The sequence below is a fragment of the Alternaria rosae genome, assembly GCF_020736505.1.
Source record: "Alternaria rosae strain MPI-PUGE-AT-0040 chromosome Unknown BKA58scaffold_1, whole genome shotgun sequence".
In the NCBI taxonomy this organism is placed as follows: Eukaryota; Fungi; Ascomycota; class Dothideomycetes; order Pleosporales; family Pleosporaceae; genus Alternaria; species Alternaria rosae.
In genome coordinates, this window is record NW_025763570.1 from 1,917,521 (window position 1) to 1,934,899 (window position 17,379).

The 17,379-nt window shown below is 52.1% G+C and overlaps 6 protein-coding genes and 1 non-coding gene across 7 annotated transcripts; 2 read left to right on the top strand and 5 right to left on the bottom strand.

The window, feature by feature from the left end:
- Window positions 1–21: 21 nt before the first annotated feature.
- BKA58DRAFT_304881 (Formate/nitrite transporter-domain-containing protein) lies at window positions 22–1,202 on the top strand (the record flags this gene model as incomplete). The annotated part of the gene is made up of 3 exons (XM_046167035.1): window positions 22–583; window positions 639–857; window positions 913–1,202. 3 exons carry the CDS (start codon window positions 22–24, stop codon window positions 1,200–1,202), a joined length of 1,071 nt encoding a protein of 356 aa, XP_046030898.1.
- Window positions 1,203–1,602: 400 nt separating this feature from the next.
- BKA58DRAFT_11783 (cyclopentanone 1,2-monooxygenase) lies at window positions 1,603–3,936 on the bottom strand. The gene is made up of 3 exons (XM_046164079.1): window positions 3,107–3,936; window positions 2,050–3,059; window positions 1,603–1,993 (listed from the first exon to the last, which is right to left on the bottom strand). The coding sequence occupies exons 1-3, from the start codon at window positions 3,636–3,638 to the stop codon at window positions 1,865–1,867; spliced, it is 1,671 nt and encodes a 556-aa protein (XP_046030899.1). The 5' UTR covers window positions 3,639–3,936; the 3' UTR covers window positions 1,603–1,864.
- Window positions 3,937–4,999: 1,063 nt separating this feature from the next.
- Window positions 5,000–5,103, bottom strand: BKA58DRAFT_t13. Its single transcript has one exon. It is a non-coding gene; the product is annotated as a tRNA-Lys (tRNA).
- A 1,154-nt stretch (window positions 5,104–6,257) lies between these two features.
- On the bottom strand, window positions 6,258–7,880 carry BKA58DRAFT_11808 (uncharacterized protein). The gene is made up of 3 exons (XM_046164086.1): window positions 7,683–7,880; window positions 7,302–7,629; window positions 6,258–7,252 (listed from the first exon to the last, which is right to left on the bottom strand). Exons 1-3 carry the CDS (start codon window positions 7,719–7,721, stop codon window positions 6,471–6,473), a joined length of 1,149 nt encoding a protein of 382 aa, XP_046030900.1. The 5' UTR covers window positions 7,722–7,880; the 3' UTR covers window positions 6,258–6,470.
- A 934-nt stretch (window positions 7,881–8,814) lies between these two features.
- BKA58DRAFT_11834 (uncharacterized protein) lies at window positions 8,815–11,039 on the bottom strand. The gene is made up of 2 exons (XM_046164091.1): window positions 10,113–11,039; window positions 8,815–10,067 (listed from the first exon to the last, which is right to left on the bottom strand). Exons 1-2 carry the CDS (start codon window positions 10,702–10,704, stop codon window positions 8,896–8,898), a joined length of 1,764 nt encoding a protein of 587 aa, XP_046030901.1. The 5' UTR covers window positions 10,705–11,039; the 3' UTR covers window positions 8,815–8,895.
- On the bottom strand, window positions 11,040–12,440 carry BKA58DRAFT_11833 (Alpha/Beta hydrolase protein). Its single transcript, XM_046164090.1, has one exon. It carries the CDS (start codon window positions 12,347–12,349, stop codon window positions 11,375–11,377), a length of 975 nt encoding a protein of 324 aa, XP_046030902.1. The 5' UTR covers window positions 12,350–12,440; the 3' UTR covers window positions 11,040–11,374.
- A 150-nt stretch (window positions 12,441–12,590) lies between these two features.
- BKA58DRAFT_425715 (Hydantoinase B/oxoprolinase-domain-containing protein) lies at window positions 12,591–17,086 on the top strand. Its single transcript, XM_046172940.1, has 3 exons — window positions 12,591–12,806; window positions 12,850–15,301; window positions 15,348–17,086. The coding sequence occupies exons 1-3, from the start codon at window positions 12,759–12,761 to the stop codon at window positions 17,030–17,032; spliced, it is 4,185 nt and encodes a 1,394-aa protein (XP_046030903.1). The 5' UTR covers window positions 12,591–12,758; the 3' UTR covers window positions 17,033–17,086.
- The last annotated feature ends 293 nt before the right edge of the window (window positions 17,087–17,379 follow it).

The following is a 17,379-nucleotide window of genomic DNA, read 5'->3' on the forward strand; positions in this document are numbered from 1 at the left end:
CGCCTCAGCCACGACATCAACATGGCCCACAGATCAACATCACCAAGACATGTACTGCCTCATAACCTCTTGCCAATGCATATCCAATCGAACCCCTCCTCCGGGACAGCAACACCTATTAATGCATTCCCTACGACTCTTTCATCGATACCAACTCAACACCGAGCTCACAACATGCACCAGCCAACTAACAATGCCTATACTCCTCAGGAGTCTTTCGAGATAGTTTCGCGGATGGGCGTTAAGAAGGCGCACATGCGTGTCGACAAGAGCTTTCTTAGTTCCTGCTCGGCTGGCATGATCTTGTCTTTCGCATGCGCGACGCTCATCTCGACCAACACCTCGCCATGGTACCAGGAGAACGCTCCAGGTCTGATCAAGACAATTGCCGCGCTTGTATTTCCATACGGTCTAGTCATTGTACAGATGACAGGAAGCGACCTCTGTACCGGCAGCTTCATGTACACGACCGTTGCTGCGTTACATCGACGACTCAGCATCTGGCGGATGTTGAGGCATTGGGTGGTAACCTTCTTTGGAAACCTCGCGGGGAGTTTGTTCGTGTGTTGTGTGATTGTTGGATGTAAGTCTCCAATGGTAGAAGCGATCTGAAGTTCGAAATTGACCTGGTGTAACAGATGGCGGATTGTTCGACGGAAAGCTATATCGAGAAGAGTCGCTGCACTTCGCTTACAAGAAGCAAGTCGAGCCAGAGTGGTACCAAATTTTTCTCAAAGGCATCGGCGCCAACTGGTTGGTCTGTCTAGCATGCTTCCTCGGGTGCTCGGGTCGCGACTATGTTTCCAAGGTAGTGGGGATATGGTGGCCAACGTTTGCGTTCGTATCCCTGGGGTTCGGTGAGTACCACACGTTCGTGTGCACATCTACAAGTTAGCTGACAGTGTGTATCAGATCACGTCGTCGCCAACATGTTCTTGATACCCAATGCCATCTTCCATGGATCACCAGACATTACCATCGGCATGTATGTTTGGAAAGGCATCGCCCCTGCATTACTTGGCAATATCGTCGGCGGTGGCTTCTTTGTTGGGGTCCTCTACTGGTATCTACACCTGCAGGGTCACGACACCACCATTGACGGTCAGCGCTACGAATCGATGACGGGGACCCAGCAGGACTTGAGTGCATGGATAAGACTGAAGGAAAGAAAGGATGTAACGGAAAGTCAGGAGCAGGTTTGAACGAACGGTGGTTTGGTTGCAGAGGATAGTTGGAGCTTGCAACGCGGTTCGAGTTCCGCGCAGCCAAGCGGGTGACGTCAACGATAGCACGTGCTCGCGAGTTCCTTCTCTCTTTCCGTCCTCGCACATGCGTGTTCATCTAGAAGACATCTAACATTAGAATCAACCAACGAATCATTTTCCATCATTTCCTCATCATCCCATGTCTACAGTATCCTATGATTGGGTTGATGCATGTAGCAGCCAGCAGTCGCGATTACAGGGTCGTTATGACTGTTGGGGTTTGAGCGGATCCTAGAACAGGTTCCATCCCATCATCGTATTGATCGTTCTAGACATGGCAGTTCTAGTACGTATAACAACAGATACCCGATCGTACATCCATGATCTCCGAGACTTTGACATCCGGTGCTAGACCTCCGATCGAGACGATGTCATCAAGACTTGCTTGCGTTTCGCTCGGGCTCGTCCCGAACTCGGAAATCAAGCCCTCCGCAAATAAGCAAATCTCAACACCTTCTGAAAACCTGCAGATGCATGCAGCACTTCCCTTTTCTTCGATCAGACTGCAAAGAAGTGAGGAATGGCTGGGGTCATGCACCCATCCGTTCCCGAGAAAAAGCACAAAGATTTCCGCACATCTATCATCTCACTACGTCATCTCACGCCAGATCAAACCCAGTGTACCCGTTCTCAGCCGTCTCGTTAATCGTCTTGTAATAAGTCGGCACGCCACCGATGTACATCAATGGCTCTCTGGGCTTTCCAGGAATATTACTTCCCATGTACCACTGTCGCAAGCGTTAGTACATTACATTCCTTCATTTATCGGCTCTTCGCGACTCACAGAATCTACGCTGGGCAGCAGCGAAGCATTAGCAAGCTTCCAGATGAGCTCCTTCCATTGATCTTCACTCTCCTTCTGCGCTACGATCTTGCGAAGCGACTTCTCCTTCATACGGTTCATCATTTGCAAGATCCAGTCGCCCTGCAGTTCAGCACATGTGGGACCGTTGCATAGCGCAGTCGGCGCTTGAGGCCCGTAGGTGAAGAACATGTTTGGAAAGCCTGCGACGGCCATTCCGAGATACGTCTTTACACCATCCTCCCAATGCTCGCTCAAGCTCTCGCCTGACGGGCCGCGGATATCGATCTGTTTCAGACCACCGGTAATGGCGTCGTAACCGGTCGCGCTGATGATGTAGTCGAACTCGTGTTCCTTCTCCGTGGTCTTGATACCTTTCTCCGTGATTTCTTGTATCGGCGTACCCTTATCGCTGATGTCAACGAGAGAGACGCTGCGCTTGTTGTACATCTCGAAGTACCCATTCTCAAGCGCGATGCGTTTGCAACCGAAGGAATAGGGCTGCTGCATAGGAGCGAGTATATCGGCGACTCTGCTGTCAATGATCTTCGCTCGCGTTTTGTCCCGCCAGAAGTTGTATGCTTCGCGGTTGGCTTCTTTATCAAAGAGCATGTCTTGGTAAGCCGCAAGCCAGAATTTAAAATCACCTTCGTTCCACAGTTCTTCATAGATCTTCTTTCGCTGTTCTGGCGGGTCGTCAAATGTAGATCGGGGGATGAACTCAAACGAGAAGCCTGAGAAGCGGTTTTTCAACCCCCCGAAAAAGTCCGGATACTCAAGCTTGGAAATGGCTTGTTGCGGAAGGTCATAGTCGACTTGACGCATTGGCATTGACATGTTCAGCGTCCGCTGAAAGACTGTCAGCTGGCTCGCAACCTTGCTCAACTCCTGCGCTATTTGAATACCGGTAGCGCCTGTTCCGATAACAGCCACCTTCTTGCGGCGGAGATCAGGTTCTTCATGAGGCCAAAACGAAGGATGGAGAAAGGTGCCTGGCTCCTAGTCAGTCTATTTCACAGTGACTATAAAGTAATCTGACCTTTAAAAGAATCGATGCCTTTCCACTCGGGAATGTGTCGCTTCGCCGCGAAGCCGGTGTTCAACAGCAGATATTTCACCTTGTATGTCTCGCCCGCCTTCGTCTTCACCATCCATCTTGCTTCCTCATCACTCCATGTCGCAGACGAGACGAAGGTGTCGAATTTGGTATCCTTCCTCAGATCCCACACTTTAGCTACGTGAGCAAAGTAAGCGCGAAGCTGCGAGCCATCCGGGAACCTCTGATTCCATGTCCAATCCTTCCAAAGCGTTGGGTCGGAGAATTCGTAGTGGGGAATGGAGCTGTCGACACGGACGCCTGGGTACCGATTCCAGTACCAAACACCGCCGTAATCGGATCCGTGCTCGACGAGCTTGACGTTGTAGCCTGCGTCGCGGAGGATCTTCAGCTGGTATACACCGCAGAAACCTGCGCCAACAATCAGGGCGTCGAGCTCTTTGATGTGAGTGCCATTGGTGCCGTTGGCGCTGCCGTTGAGGGACAATCTCTGGATATCTTCGATAGAGCCCATGGTAATTCACGACTTGAACTTCCGAAAGCGCTGGTTGAGACAAAGGATGATGCTGATATAGAGTTTATAGCACTTCAGATATGGCCAAAGAACATGTGTCGTGGGAGGAAGCTTGCATGGACAGCAGACTGTTGGACTTCTTGCGTAACTTAAATGAATAGGGTGCAGTTCATCGGGCGTGTATCTTCACAGCGCATCACGCGCGAAAGGGTAATTGTGCACTTCTTGGTCTCGTTCATCAGGCCATGGCTCGACGAATCCTTGTGCTCAGTCTCGAACTAGAACGGTGAGAGGTGGTAACACAGTGCATGCCTCGCTTACTCTGGTACGGGGTCCCTCGGACATAGCACCGCTGTGGAGCTGCCAAGGCCTCTGCGGTACGGCACGCCCGTTGAATGGTTAGGGGCAGTTCGTTAAGCGGAAATGTGGGATGGCAGGAAGTTTAATACCTATAGCACGATTCAACCTAACATCACACTGACATCGCTCTAAAGCACGAGTAGTGCGCTCGTCACTGCTACTTTGCTGTGACACGAAGTTTGGCAGTGCCTGCAGCGGATATTCAGTTATACAGCGACGCGTGGAGGATGCAAGACCCATGCAGTACTACATATATGCATCATGGGAGGTTCGGCCCTTCTAATCATGGGGCCGACCTACCTAGCGCTGCAGGCGGGGAAAGGTGGCGCGGACACTAGGCTATTGGTGCAATACCGTTTTGTAATCAAATTATGCATTTTGAGGGCTTCTGTGACAAATGCTCCAAGACTGGCAGATCTTGGCCGACAGGTTTACTGGAGACCATCCGAGGTCCACTAAGCATCTAATACCAGCCTGTGTAACGATCGAAAGACAGCCATCGGCTGCTGGGTCTATACTTGGGTATTGATGTGCAATGCGGTAGCTACCATCTTCGTGCTCATTCTATTGATGGATGCATGCTTCATACTGATCAGAACTATCATTCATCATACTCATGGATCACGGAAGGCATCACGTGGATGTAGGACAAAATGGAAGCAGTGGTACAAATTTCTCTAACGTGTAAGATGCTCTTCGTCGTGACAACGTGTGATCGTGATTGCTTCTTTATTAGCTGTGAGCGTGGAACATAAGATCACATGCTGAACAGCTCTACCCAGGTAGGCATCGAACAATCATGCCTCTTGTCTTCCAATCGGTTGACATTAAACTTCCAAGGGGGCATAGAGGACATAGAGAGAGTACATAGACATTGATTTGGCGATGTAGGTCGTCGTAGTTCGCGTTCGCGGAAGGGCTTGGCAGAAAAACGCACCAAAAATTCAACTTCCCAACTCCTGGACGACGACGACATGTCCACCAGAGCGCAAAAACAAGGAAGCCCGACGTGGGGGTCGAACCCACAACCTTGAGATAACCAATCGAGTCTGATTAGGACGTGAAAGCTAAGAGTCTCACGCTCTACCGATTGAGCTAGCCGGGCGATGCTATTGTTTGATGGAGGGAATCGAGATTATAGCGAATGGATACTCAGGTAACAATGTCTGAGAGCGGTATTCTGGCTGGGTAAAACCAGGCTGCAAATTGTTGAAGTTTGGGATTGGTGGTCGTGGTAGCAAAGAAAATTTCTTGCGGTCGTGTGGGGCCGGCGGCGGCGAAGGACCGGCGAACATCGTCTTTATAGCCTGGATGAACTGTCAGCCCAGATCGTTAATACTGACGCTCTTTTACTATTCAGAATGACTTGGTGGTATTACAGATGAAAGGTATTATTCATCAAATACACTTCAGCCGGAGTATAGGGGCGCTCGACGCGCATCGGTGCAGCAACGTCGTGGGTCACCACCAACGGCGAGCTTTCAATGTCAGGTATCCCTGCTTCGACGCTTGGTACAAACCAAAAGATATCTTTGCTGGTCCTAGGCTTTGAGATCGCTAAACTGGTTACTGCACTGTAAATAGGGGCTCATGACAATCCAGTCGCACACCCCGCCTGGGTACGCCCGCGGGCCTGGTGAACTCCAGAGCGCTCGTCGATTGGCATGTCAGATCTGGAATAGACACGTGGACACCAGCAACGAAGTCCAGGTTCGAGACATAGATCTGTTCTACGTTTGCTGCGCGTACGAGGTGTATAACATGGAGCTCACCATGCTGCGACGCAGGTAGCAGCCCCGGAGAGGGCTCGGGTGAGAGGGGCTCGAGGTATTGGAGCAATGTAGAGAACAAGACTGCAAGGGTATCGCAATCATCTGATGGATATTTAATGGAAATCTAGAGTTGGTGTTGAGGTTGCCATGTAGTGCTCCTTGTGGACACCTTACACCCATAGCTGCAGCACCCTGATGACGTATCCACTCAAGTACCCACGTGCACAGACCACTACCTCAGCTCGGATCAGACGGCTACACCCAACATAGAGCCTCGTTCTTGTTACAGTCGACGTTCACACAAGCTTTCTGATCGACGTTTAGTGCGAGGCTGGATTTGAGAATTTTGGAGACAGTGCGAGGCTGGGTCCTAGGATTGGTGTATATCTAGTATCGACTCTGGACATATTGAGGCAGCCTAGTTCCCTACTCCAAGCGTACCTCAGATTAGCATCGGTAGTAGCTGGTTTACATGCATGCTCTGATCAAAGATATGTTGTGCATTGAGGACTTTACTGTTGACGGGATAAATTGCTTTCGTTATATCGTTTACTCATACATCGTGAAAAGAAGAAATCGCAATATGCATGCATGCAGCCCACCGCCGTCCCGAAAAAGGTATACTTGCAATCCAACGCCTTGCTGTGACATAAACAGATCCACCCCCCAAACACGCGGGTATCACCTATCTATCAGCCACTCACCGATAGATCATCTCTTCCCTGAGAACGCTCCTCGGCGGACTTGGCGGGTGTGACGCAGGAAGACTCAACCTCTTCGTTTCGACCTTGACCTCGCGCAGATCAATTTCTTGTTCCAGTTCGCCGACATCATGGTATGTTCCCACGTGTTTGACCAGGCTGTCTACTGTCCGGCAGATCGCATCGACGTCTCTGCCCTTACTGCAGATTGTGCATGCGTACTCGCCATCTGGGGTGTGACATTTGATGACGAAGCGCTGAGCAAGACGGAACTCGCGTGTCTCCATGATGTCGGTTTCATAGCCAGTTGTCTTGTCCCAGATGGTGACAGGTGTCCGTTTGCCTATCATCCAGAAGTCTTCGCTGGTAACGTCGAGTCGAACGCCGCATGCGGGACATGCACAGCTGCCTCCGGGGGCAAATGAGGCTGCCAAGGGGTTTCCGGGCATGTATTGTAGATCGAGAGCGTACCGGCAGAAGAGTTGCTCTGGGCCGTCCATGGGCATGATAGCACTAGGTGCGCGTTGTGAAGGGACTAGGGAGCGCGGAGGCGATGCGGGGCGGGGTGGGGGTGGTGCGCCGACTTGCGAGCCTCCTAGTCGTTGTTGAGCTTCTTGTAGGGCGATCATGGAGCCTTCTCTGGCTTGGTTTGAGGCGGCGATGAGTTTGGACATGTCGGCGCGGGTCAGTTGGCGGTCGTTGTATAGGGCATCTTGGAGGACGTTTATGACGGTTTGTTGGAGGGAGATGATTTGCGCTTGTAGTTTGTTCTCGACGATGGCTGTGCGGGGGGTCAGTCTTGTTCCAGTTCTCCAGCTCAGTCGACTTACCATCGCCTTGCGCGAACCTGCTGCCCATCCTGCCATAACCTTGATCATACATCCTCTGAACCATCATACCATCCCTCTCAAAATTGTTTCCTACGTCGTCGCGCCCTCCACCGTTCTTCAGCCGATCGATCTCCTGTTGTCTACCCTCGGCTCTCTTCTGCGCCTCCTCGAACTGCTTCTTCAGATCCTTGATCTCGCCATCTTGCTTCGTGTCGCGCTGTTTCTGTCGGTGCTGTTGGCGCTTGTCTGAGACGCGCTCCCATAGCCCCATAGACGCCGTGAACGTGCCGACAAGCGTAGACGCCAATGTGGCCACGATGAAGGTTTTCTGACCCGCACATGTTAGATTCGCGATCACGAGTAGGCTCTGAGTGGGTATACCTTGAGTTTTTCCTCTTGGATCCATGATGCGTAATTCATTGTCGCGTTGGTGGTGGTGAGCAAGTACGCTCACACTTCGCTTCGGTATCAACCGTGGAAAGGGCCGAGGAGACGGCGTGTTGAGGTTGCACGTTGGAAAGATAACACGTGCGTGCTTGACAGAATATATCCCAACTCTTCTTAACCTCACAGAAGCAACCGGCCTTTCAGAAATCGGCAATGCAACAAAGTAAAGTAGGAAAAGAAAAGCGCGGAGAATAGAGCGCAACCCCCTCCGCATCCCCCATGACGCACTCTGTCCTCCACCCATCCTGCAACACACGCGAGTCGCGCCCCCAAACGGCGCCCGACCTTAGATCAGCCGGGCATGGGAAATAGCCTCACCTGATTGCACGAAATGTCGCGCAAATATCGGAATGGGCATGGGCGCAGTGCTCTGACCGCTGGTTTCACGATGTGTTGCGAGCCGCGCCAGCAAAGTGGATGCGCCATGTGCTGTGATGTCATGCCGCTAGCTGGATTGGCTTTAGCCGACATGCGGGAGATGAAGCCGGCGAGGACCGCAACCTTAATATAAGCATGGCCACGAGAAAACCCGATGAAATCTTGTGAGGTTTCTGAGGAGGTTTCTGAGGAGGCTTCCAAGGTTGCGGTTTCAGATGCTTGAAGCAAACATGGCGGCCAACCTTGGAAGCGACGTATGCTGCAGCTGCTCCAGCGCGTCGCGCTCTCAACAGCTCGTCGTGCGATCTTTTGACAATATTCTCGCCGGCTATGCTTGGATATACTTAGGTACCTGCGCACAATATGACAAGATATCGCCAGGGGTTCGTCCATTCCTGGCTGCATGTCATCACCGACCCCTTTGTAAGCTGACTGCATCCCTTTCCGGAAGCCGAAAGTATGTAGGTACGAGCTACCCGGCGCCTACCGAGGGCATCTTCAGATCCTGTTTTGGTGTTGTGCGGGACGTGGAGCTCTTCAGGTTTGGACGGTCCGATAGATATCTGGATCTGCTTGTCTACAAACACCATGCCAGTCCATGTCCTTGACGTGTAAAAGGCATGACGTGAGCATACGCCCAATGCGGCGCGGTGCCCAGAAAGTGAAACAGCATCAACCTGGACGTACGCTTCACCGACTTCTTTGACAAGGTACTGTACTGCTGAAAGAACATGTAACAAGCGCATTTCCTCCGCGGCGTCCACATTTGCTAACGAACAGAAAGTCTCTTCCGACACAAGAAGTAGTAGAACCCAAAATAAAAAAGGACAAGCAGTCCTCCTCCCAATATGTAAGTCGCAAATAGATACCTGGCTGTATCCCATGCTTTCTGTGCGTCGACCAGCATCCCATTCATGAACGTCACCAAGAGCACAATGCAAACTCCCGGTCCAAGCCACCACAGCATGATCAGGTGAATCCTTCGAAACCACCATCCTCCTCGGCCCCCAAACCGCCATTGTTTGCCATACTGGAAGATGGAGAATGGGCCGGTGAAGCTCTCGGATAATAGACCCATTCCATTTGATCGCATCCAGAAGGCGAAGCGGATGGCTTGCACGATGAAGATTGTGATGGTGCCGAGTAAAATGAAGACGCCGAAGAAGTCGAAGAGTAAATTCGTGTTTAGGTTTCGATCGCCCAATCTGTCGCCTGAGAGTTCGTCTGCTCGGATGGTATGAGCGACTTGTTTGAACGGACTCTGCATGCCTAGAATGCTTGCGGAGAGCGATAGAGGCAGGTAGAATGCCGCCAGAATAGTCAGAATTCGGATTGCCTTGGCCTCACGGATGGCATGTTTCTTCGTGAGGTAATCCAGCTGGCGCTCCAAGGCTGCCAGGGCGCGCTCAGCATTACTGTTGCGTTCTGCGCATAAGGCCTTCAGCTTCAGAAGACGTAGCTTAAGCTCGCTATCTTTGGGCTGTTGGACGACGAAGTCGGATTCTTCGAGGATGTCGCGCACGTAGATGATTGAGGCGACTAGGTTGTGTACGCTCCGCAACACACCTTCGGCATCTTCAATCTCCTTGAAGGCCTCTCTGCTCTTTGCAGACAGCCGGGGTTCGAAAAGACCCAGCGGAACTTGGAGATGTGGGTTCTTCGTAAGTGAGAACTTCACAGCGTCCTTCTCATCCAGCTGCGGGTAAATCAGACTCTCGTAGTAGTCTACAGGTTGCAGATAGATGGATGCAAGGAAGAAGTCGAGGACCAGAAGTTGAGCAAAGACATCCCGAGACCCATTGGCATGAGACGTCAGGCTTGCCCCATTTCGCATCTGCGACGTGACGCGGGGATTTTTGAACATGACTTCACCACCAGTAGCTTTACGCGCTTTACTCGTGATGAACCTTTGGTTTGATTCGACGTCATTCACAATGATCACTATGACCGTCAGCGCGATGAATCAGATATGTAGATCATGCTAACCTATCAAGCGATCCTCGTCACATTGTGCACAGGTGAAGTAGGAGTCCCTCGGGCGGACGTCGCGGTCCAGAGGATGTTGTTGCAAGCTTGCACGGTTGACAAGACGGTACAGGCTGGTGCTGCTACCGGTGAAGGTCTGAGACCATTGAGAAGTTATACTTCCAATGTCATTTACGAGAAGTGGGTCGCTGAGCCAACGGAAGATACGTCGCTCCACAAAATCCTTCGACTCGATGGACGTCGCATAGAGCTCCTCCAGGTGATCGACGAGAGCTCTTCGCGCAGCTTCGGTTGTTTTGGGGCCTTTTGTTTCTCGCAGGCCAGTCTTCTTGAAATCAGAATGAACAGTAACATCCAGGATTCTGGCGGTTCTTGGGGCATGTGGGGGGAGGTTCTTCATATCTTCGGCAATCTTGTCCCTGTAGCTGAACTGCTTGAGGAAAACAGGCTCGGTGCCATCGTAATGCGCATCTATGACTTTGAGAACAGCTTTGGCCGGCCCAGACCCCGCTTCGAGATCTGTTTGACGGCTTGAGATCGGTTGAACAATATGCTCTGGCTGACCGTAGTCGAAAGATGATGCAGTGGACATGATTGAGATATGACACCATGGATTGATGCACAGCTGGCAGTGACGAAGAAGAGCACTGAGGGGAATAAATACAAAGCCCGGCAGCCAGCTGAAGTATGATCATCTATGCATCGAGATCAGCTGCTTCAAGGCTTCACAGTTGATAGTTCGCCCCGGAATTTCCCAGAAGACCGATCGTAGTCGTGTATCGGGCTGTGAGCACGCATAAGTGTCGTGAGCCATTGGTCACATCAACCTTTTTGGGGGCCAGCCTTGTCCCTTGATAGAAATGGCCCCCGCTCATGCGACGAAACAAGTCATAGACCATAGAGCCACGAGGATCATGACGCTTTTGGGGCCAGCCTGATGCTGCACTCCGCAGTAAAAGGCGAAGGAGTTGCAATATAACTGGTGAGGGGGTGTAATCTGATCTGCTGAGGAGAACGCCATCTCGGTAAAACCGCCTAGCCCCCTCGTACTTGAGCAGAGCAGGCTCAGTGTTGCTAGGTCGAGATTGCTGCACTCAGCCTTCGTCTTTCGACAGTTCAAAGCGTCACTATGTAGCGATTGTCTGACTCTGACGGCACTAGCTGCACAGTGATTATGAATATTTGCTTGCAGCAGTCTCGCCCGCTTACTGTGAGCAGAGACCTCAGAAAGATCGCAGGCGCCAACCGATAGTCAGTCTGCGCTAGTAGCTGTCGACTTTGGAGAAGGTAGTCTTCAGCCACTCTGAAATGGTGCTAAACATAGCATCTTTCGCAGCTACTCTAGCCTTCTCCGCTTCAGGATTCTTAGCGGGAAAGCCTTCGAATGCATGTGGCTGACCAAACACTTTGTAGTATTGCACTCCCGGTGCTGTCCAACCCTCCTTATATGGCACCTTTGCCTTGTCGCCCGCAAGCTTGTCAGCCATGACTTCGACCTCGCGGCAGAACATGTCGTGCTCAGCTCCGATGAGCAAAAGCTCCGGTGGAAAGCTGTCCCTCGTAGCGAAATATGTTGGGCTCAAGCGTACATCCTGCATGGGTGGTTTCTGAGCTTCATCCAGGTACAGGTTCATAATATCGTCATAGCTCTTCCCTATGAAATCGTGTACTTCAGGATCTGGCCGAGTTGCCATCTTCGTGTCGCTATCAGAGTCGAAGTCAACGGCTGGATATATTGAAACAACCCCCAAAATCTTGGATAGGAGCCCCGAGTCTTGGGCCGCGCCGAGGGTAAGATTACCTCCCGCTGAACTGCCGCAGAGAACAACTTTTGACTTATCGATAGGCAACTCTGGATCATCGATGATGGCGAGCGACTGAGCGATGACATCCTCGTAGGCAGTGGGGAACTTGTTCTGAGGGGATTTGCTATAGTCTATACTAACTACGATGCAATTGGCATGATCAGCAAGATGTCGCGCCAGGACGTCGTCTGCTGCAGGATAGTTGACGATGAAGCCACCACCGTGAGCTCGGATCACGAGGGGAAGACTCTGTTTGTCTTTGTAGTTTTTTGATATGAAGATGCGGCAGCCATAAAGATTCGGGCGACAAGGGTAGTTCTTGATGTGATCCGGTTGAGTTGTGGGCGCTAGCCAGGGTGAGGACCGGATATAGAGCGAGGTATGAGCGATTGCTCGGATGCAGGCAAACTGAAGGTGCGCAAGCGTCCACATGTCGAATTTTCAACGCTCCTCGGGTGCCAGTCTTCTTGTATCTGATAGGAATCAGTGAAGCTGGCTTGTAGGTGTTTGCTTGCGCCAGATGGGCGAAGGCAAGGTGGGGTCGTCTGGGGGCCTTGTATACATATCTGGCCTAGCTCCTGGATCCAGTCACTAGTCCCAATGCAGCGAAAGCCGCGGAGATAGCAATGATGCCCCTGCGACGGATCAATAATCGAATGATGACAAAAGATCGCGGGGCAGCAACAAACGCTACCCCACTCTCGAGTCTTATGGATGGTGCAGTCGCGTGTGGCCGGCATCGGGCCATGCACGACCTAGCATCATCTTTTGTCCATTTCGAAGTTTCTTTCCGTGCCTGTTGATGCCTTTGCGCCCCTGAGCTTCACCATCTATCGTCAACATGGCCACTCCAAAGATCAGTGGGCGGGGAATCCGCATCGCGATTGATGTATGTCTCATTATCAGACGTGCAACTGTAGCTGACAAGGCAGCGCGGCGGCACCTTCACGGACTGCGTAGGCAATCCCGGTACTGGCAAGATGGAAGACGACATTCTCATCAAGCTCCTCTCCGTCGACCCCTCCAACTACGATGACGCGCCGCTCGAAGGCATCCGTCGCCTCCTCTCCAAGTTCACCGGCACCGAGATTCCCCGTGGGCAGCCGCTCGACACATCCAAGATCGAGAGCATACGCATGGGCACCACCGTCGCCACGAACGCGCTGCTGGAGAGGAAGGGCGAGGATATCGCCATGGTGGTCACAAAGGGCTTCAAGGACTGTCTCGAGATTGGTAATCAGAGCAGGCCGAACATCTTCGCGCTCGACATTCGGAAGCCTGAGGTGCTGTACAAGAAGGTCGTCGAGATCGATGAGCGCGTCACACTGGAAGACTACGCGGAAGATCCGGAGAGAAATCAGACACAGGCGAAGAGTATAGAAGAGGCTGGAGACGACGCAGAACTGGTCAAGGGCTTGTCGGGCGAGACGGTGCGCATACTACAACGACCGCAGGAGGAGGCGATAAGAAAGCAATTGCAGGAGGTTTACGATAGTGGACTGAAGAGCATCGCGGTCTGCTTGATGCATGGATACACATACCCCAACCACGAGGCGTTAGTGGGCAAGATCGCGAGGGACATTGGCTTTGAGCATGTCAGCCTAAGTCATGAGCTCATGCCCATGATCAAACTAGTCCCACGCGCTACCTCGGCCTGCGCAGACGCATACCTCACACCTGCGATACGAAAATACATCGATGGCTTCTCAAAGGGCTTCGAAGGTGGCCTTGGTAGCAAGAGCGTGAAGCGCGAGGAGGGCTCCAAGGGCGCACGCTGCGAGTTCATGCAGTCGGACGGAGGCCTGGTAGACGTCGACATCTTCTCTGGCCTAAAAGCCATCCTATCTGGCCCTGCTGGAGGAGTCGTTGGCTATGCGCTCACATCGTACGACCCGGAAACCAAGATTCCCGTCATCGGCTTCGACATGGGCGGTACCAGTACAGACGTGAGCAGATACGGCGCTGGACGCTACGACCACGTCTTTGAGACTACCACAGCTGGCGTTACCATACAGTCCCCACAGCTCGACATCAACACTGTCGCAGCGGGTGGTGGTTCGCGCCTATTTTGGAAGAATGGACTGTTCGTCGTAGGCCCAGAGTCGGCAAGCGCACACCCAGGGCCAGCATGCTACCGCAAGGGTGGCCCACTAACCATCACAGACGCGAACCTCTTCCTTGGCCGACTATTACCGGACTTCTTTCCCAAGATTTTCGGCAAGAATGAGGACGAAGGCCTCGATGCGCAAGCGAGCGAGAAACTGTTCAAGGAATTGGCCGAGCAGATCAACAAAGAGGTCGCAGGTGGTAATAAGGAGAAGGAGATGTCGCTGGACGATATCGCAAACGGGTTCATCAAGATCGCTAATGAGACCATGACCCGGCCGATTCGAAGTCTGACCGAAGCCCGTGGACACGATACAAGCAAACATAGACTCGCGACATTTGGTGGTGCGGGTGGCCAGCATGCGGTCGCCATTGCCGAAGCACTTGGCATCTCGCAGATTCTGATCCATCGCTACTCATCAGTGCTATCAGCGTACGGTATGGCGCTCGCCGATGTTGTCGATGAGAGGCAGGAACCAGAGTCTACTGTATGGTCGGACGAGAAGGATGTCAGAGAATACTTGCAAAACAAGATGGCAGACCTGAAGAGCAAGTCAACAGCTACACTTAGAGACCAGGGCTTTGATGAAGAGCATGTCCACTTCGAAGAGTATCTTAACCTGAGGTATCGTGGGACAGAGTCAGCACTTATGATCATCAAGCCGACGAAGGAAGAAGCAGAGCAAGAGTATGACGGTGATGAATGGGCTTTTGGTAAGGCTTTCGTCAAACAGCACGATCAGGAGTTCGGCTTTACTTTACCCGATCGCGACATCATTGTCGATGACGTACGAGCGCGCGGCATTGGCAAGACCTTTGAAGGTCTCGAGAAGAGTGTAGATCAGCAACTCAAGGAGATCAAACCAAAGGACCTCTCAGGAGACACTAAGCGCTACGACACCCGCAAAGTGTTCTTCGAGGGTGGCCGGCAAGATACTTCAGTCTACAAGCTCGAAGATCTGGAGGTGGGTGACCGACTGAAGGGTCCCGCGATCATCGCAGATGGTACTCAGACCATTGTCGTGACGCCTGGTGCCACTGCGCTTGTCATCAACACTCATGTGGTCATCAACATTGGTGAGACGGAAGACCAAGATAAACAGGTTGACACAAAAGAGGTCGATCCGATCTTGCTCAGTATCTTTGCCCATCGGTTCATGGCTATTGCTGAGCAGATGGGCCGCGCGTTGCAGAAGACTAGTGTGTCTACGAACGTCAAAGAACGATTGGATTATTCCTGCGCACTGTTCGATGCGGATGGTGGGCTAGTCGCCAATGGTGAGTCAATCGCTGAAGTGGACTGACCCAGCTAATGCCAGTGTAGCTCCCCACCTGCCAGTACATCTTGGAAGTATGTCGACCTGCGTCCGCAAACAGGCCGCTATTTGGAAGGGCAAGCTGAAGAAAGGTGACGTTCTTGTCTCTAATCACCCCATGTTCGGAGGTACACATCTGCCAGATATTACTGTCATCACACCCGCGTTCAGTGGTGACAACATTATCTTCTACGTCGCTTCGCGCGCGCATCACGCCGACATAGGCGGCATACTCCCTGGCTCCATGCCCCCTGCGTCAAAAGAACTCTATCAGGAAGGTGCGGCCATCAAATCCGAGAAGCTGGTGTCGGAAGGACACTTCAACGAGAAGCGCATCACCGAGCTACTCTTTGATGAACCAGGCCAATATCCTGGCTGCTCGGGTACGAGATGTCTCAGTGACAACATCAATGATCTGAAGGCCCAGGTCGCCGCTAACCAGAAGGGTATTAACTTAATCAACACACTGATGTCGGACTATGGCGAGCGGGTCGTCAAGTTCTACATGACAAGCATACAAGCCAATGCGGAGCAGTCCGTTCGCGCGCTGCTGAAGGATGTATACAAGCGATTCGAGGGCCAAGATCTTAGCGCAGAGGACTTTATGGATGATGGTAGTCCAATACGACTCAAGGTCTCTATTGATCCCGAAAAGGGTGAAGCTGTCTTCGACTTCTCTGGTACCGGGCCTGAAGTGTACGGAAACATCAATGCGCCAGAAGCCGTTACCTACTCAGCCATCATCTACTGTCTACGCTGTCTGATCAGCGAGGATATTCCATTGAACCAAGGCTGTCTCAAGCCCATTCACGTTCTCATCCCCAAGAAATCGTTCCTGTCGCCGTCTGACAATGCCGCTGTTGTAGGCGGCAATGTTCTCACAAGTCAGCGCGTGACAGACGTCGTTCTCAAAGCATTTCGTGCTTGTGCTGCAAGTCAAGGAGATTGCAATAATCTTACGTTTGGATTCGGCGGTACAACATACGGAGAAGGCGAAAAGAGCGGCGAACGCAAAGACACGAAGGGTTTTGGATATTACGAAACAATTGCAGGAGGATCTGGTGCAGGCTCGACCTGGAACGGCACCAACGGTGTCCATACGCACATGACCAACACCCGAATTACTGACTCCGAGGTCTTCGAGCGAAGATACCCCGTTCTGCTCCGCGAGTTCTCACTCAGGGAAGATAGTGCAGGTAAGGGGATGCACATCGGTGGTGAGGGCGTAATCCGCGACATCGAGTTCCGCATCCCCGTACAAGTCAGTATTCTCAGCGAACGAAGAGTTTACCATCCATATGGTATGGAAGGAGGGGGGGACGCCGCATGCGGTTTGAATATCTGGGTGAAGAAGGTAGACAAGAAAGCCATTGACCAAAATTCCGATTCCAAGCGTCCAACGGAACCTGTGGAGGATGCGCATGCGCCTACCACTTCCCGTGCGGTTGAAACTCTGCTGAAGAAGGATGCCGATATCAGGAAGGAAGATGTGGAGTACAGATACATCAACATGGGTGCCAAGAATACGGCAGCCATGCGGCCTGGTGAAAGGATCATCATCCACACACCTGGTGGTGGTGGCTGGGGCAAAGAGGGTGAGCAAAGTAGGGTGCAGGGCAAGGTCGACCCCAAAGAAAGTTGGAAGGGTGGAAGCATAGCTGGAAGGCAGAGCACTGCGGAGGCCAGTGCGTAGAAGACACCTTTGTATATCGTGTGACTAGTATAATAAATACATCTCATCTTCTGGTTCGCGCTATTATACGTGACTCATATTGTGCTGATAGCGAAAAGCATACGACCCTCTCTTAGAAACCGTCCTCAAACCACCGCCTCACCGCCGCCTCGCAAACATCTCGCCAATCCTCCCAATCTCCACCTTCACTCCGATGCGCCTTCGCCCACCCCTTCGCAATTCTATCCACCACATCCTTTCTCCCACTCTTCCACCTCGGATAGAACCGCATATTTTCCGCCTCAAACTCCTTCACAGCCTGCTTTGGCACCGGCCACGTCTTTCCGAAAATTTCCCCAATATCTAGT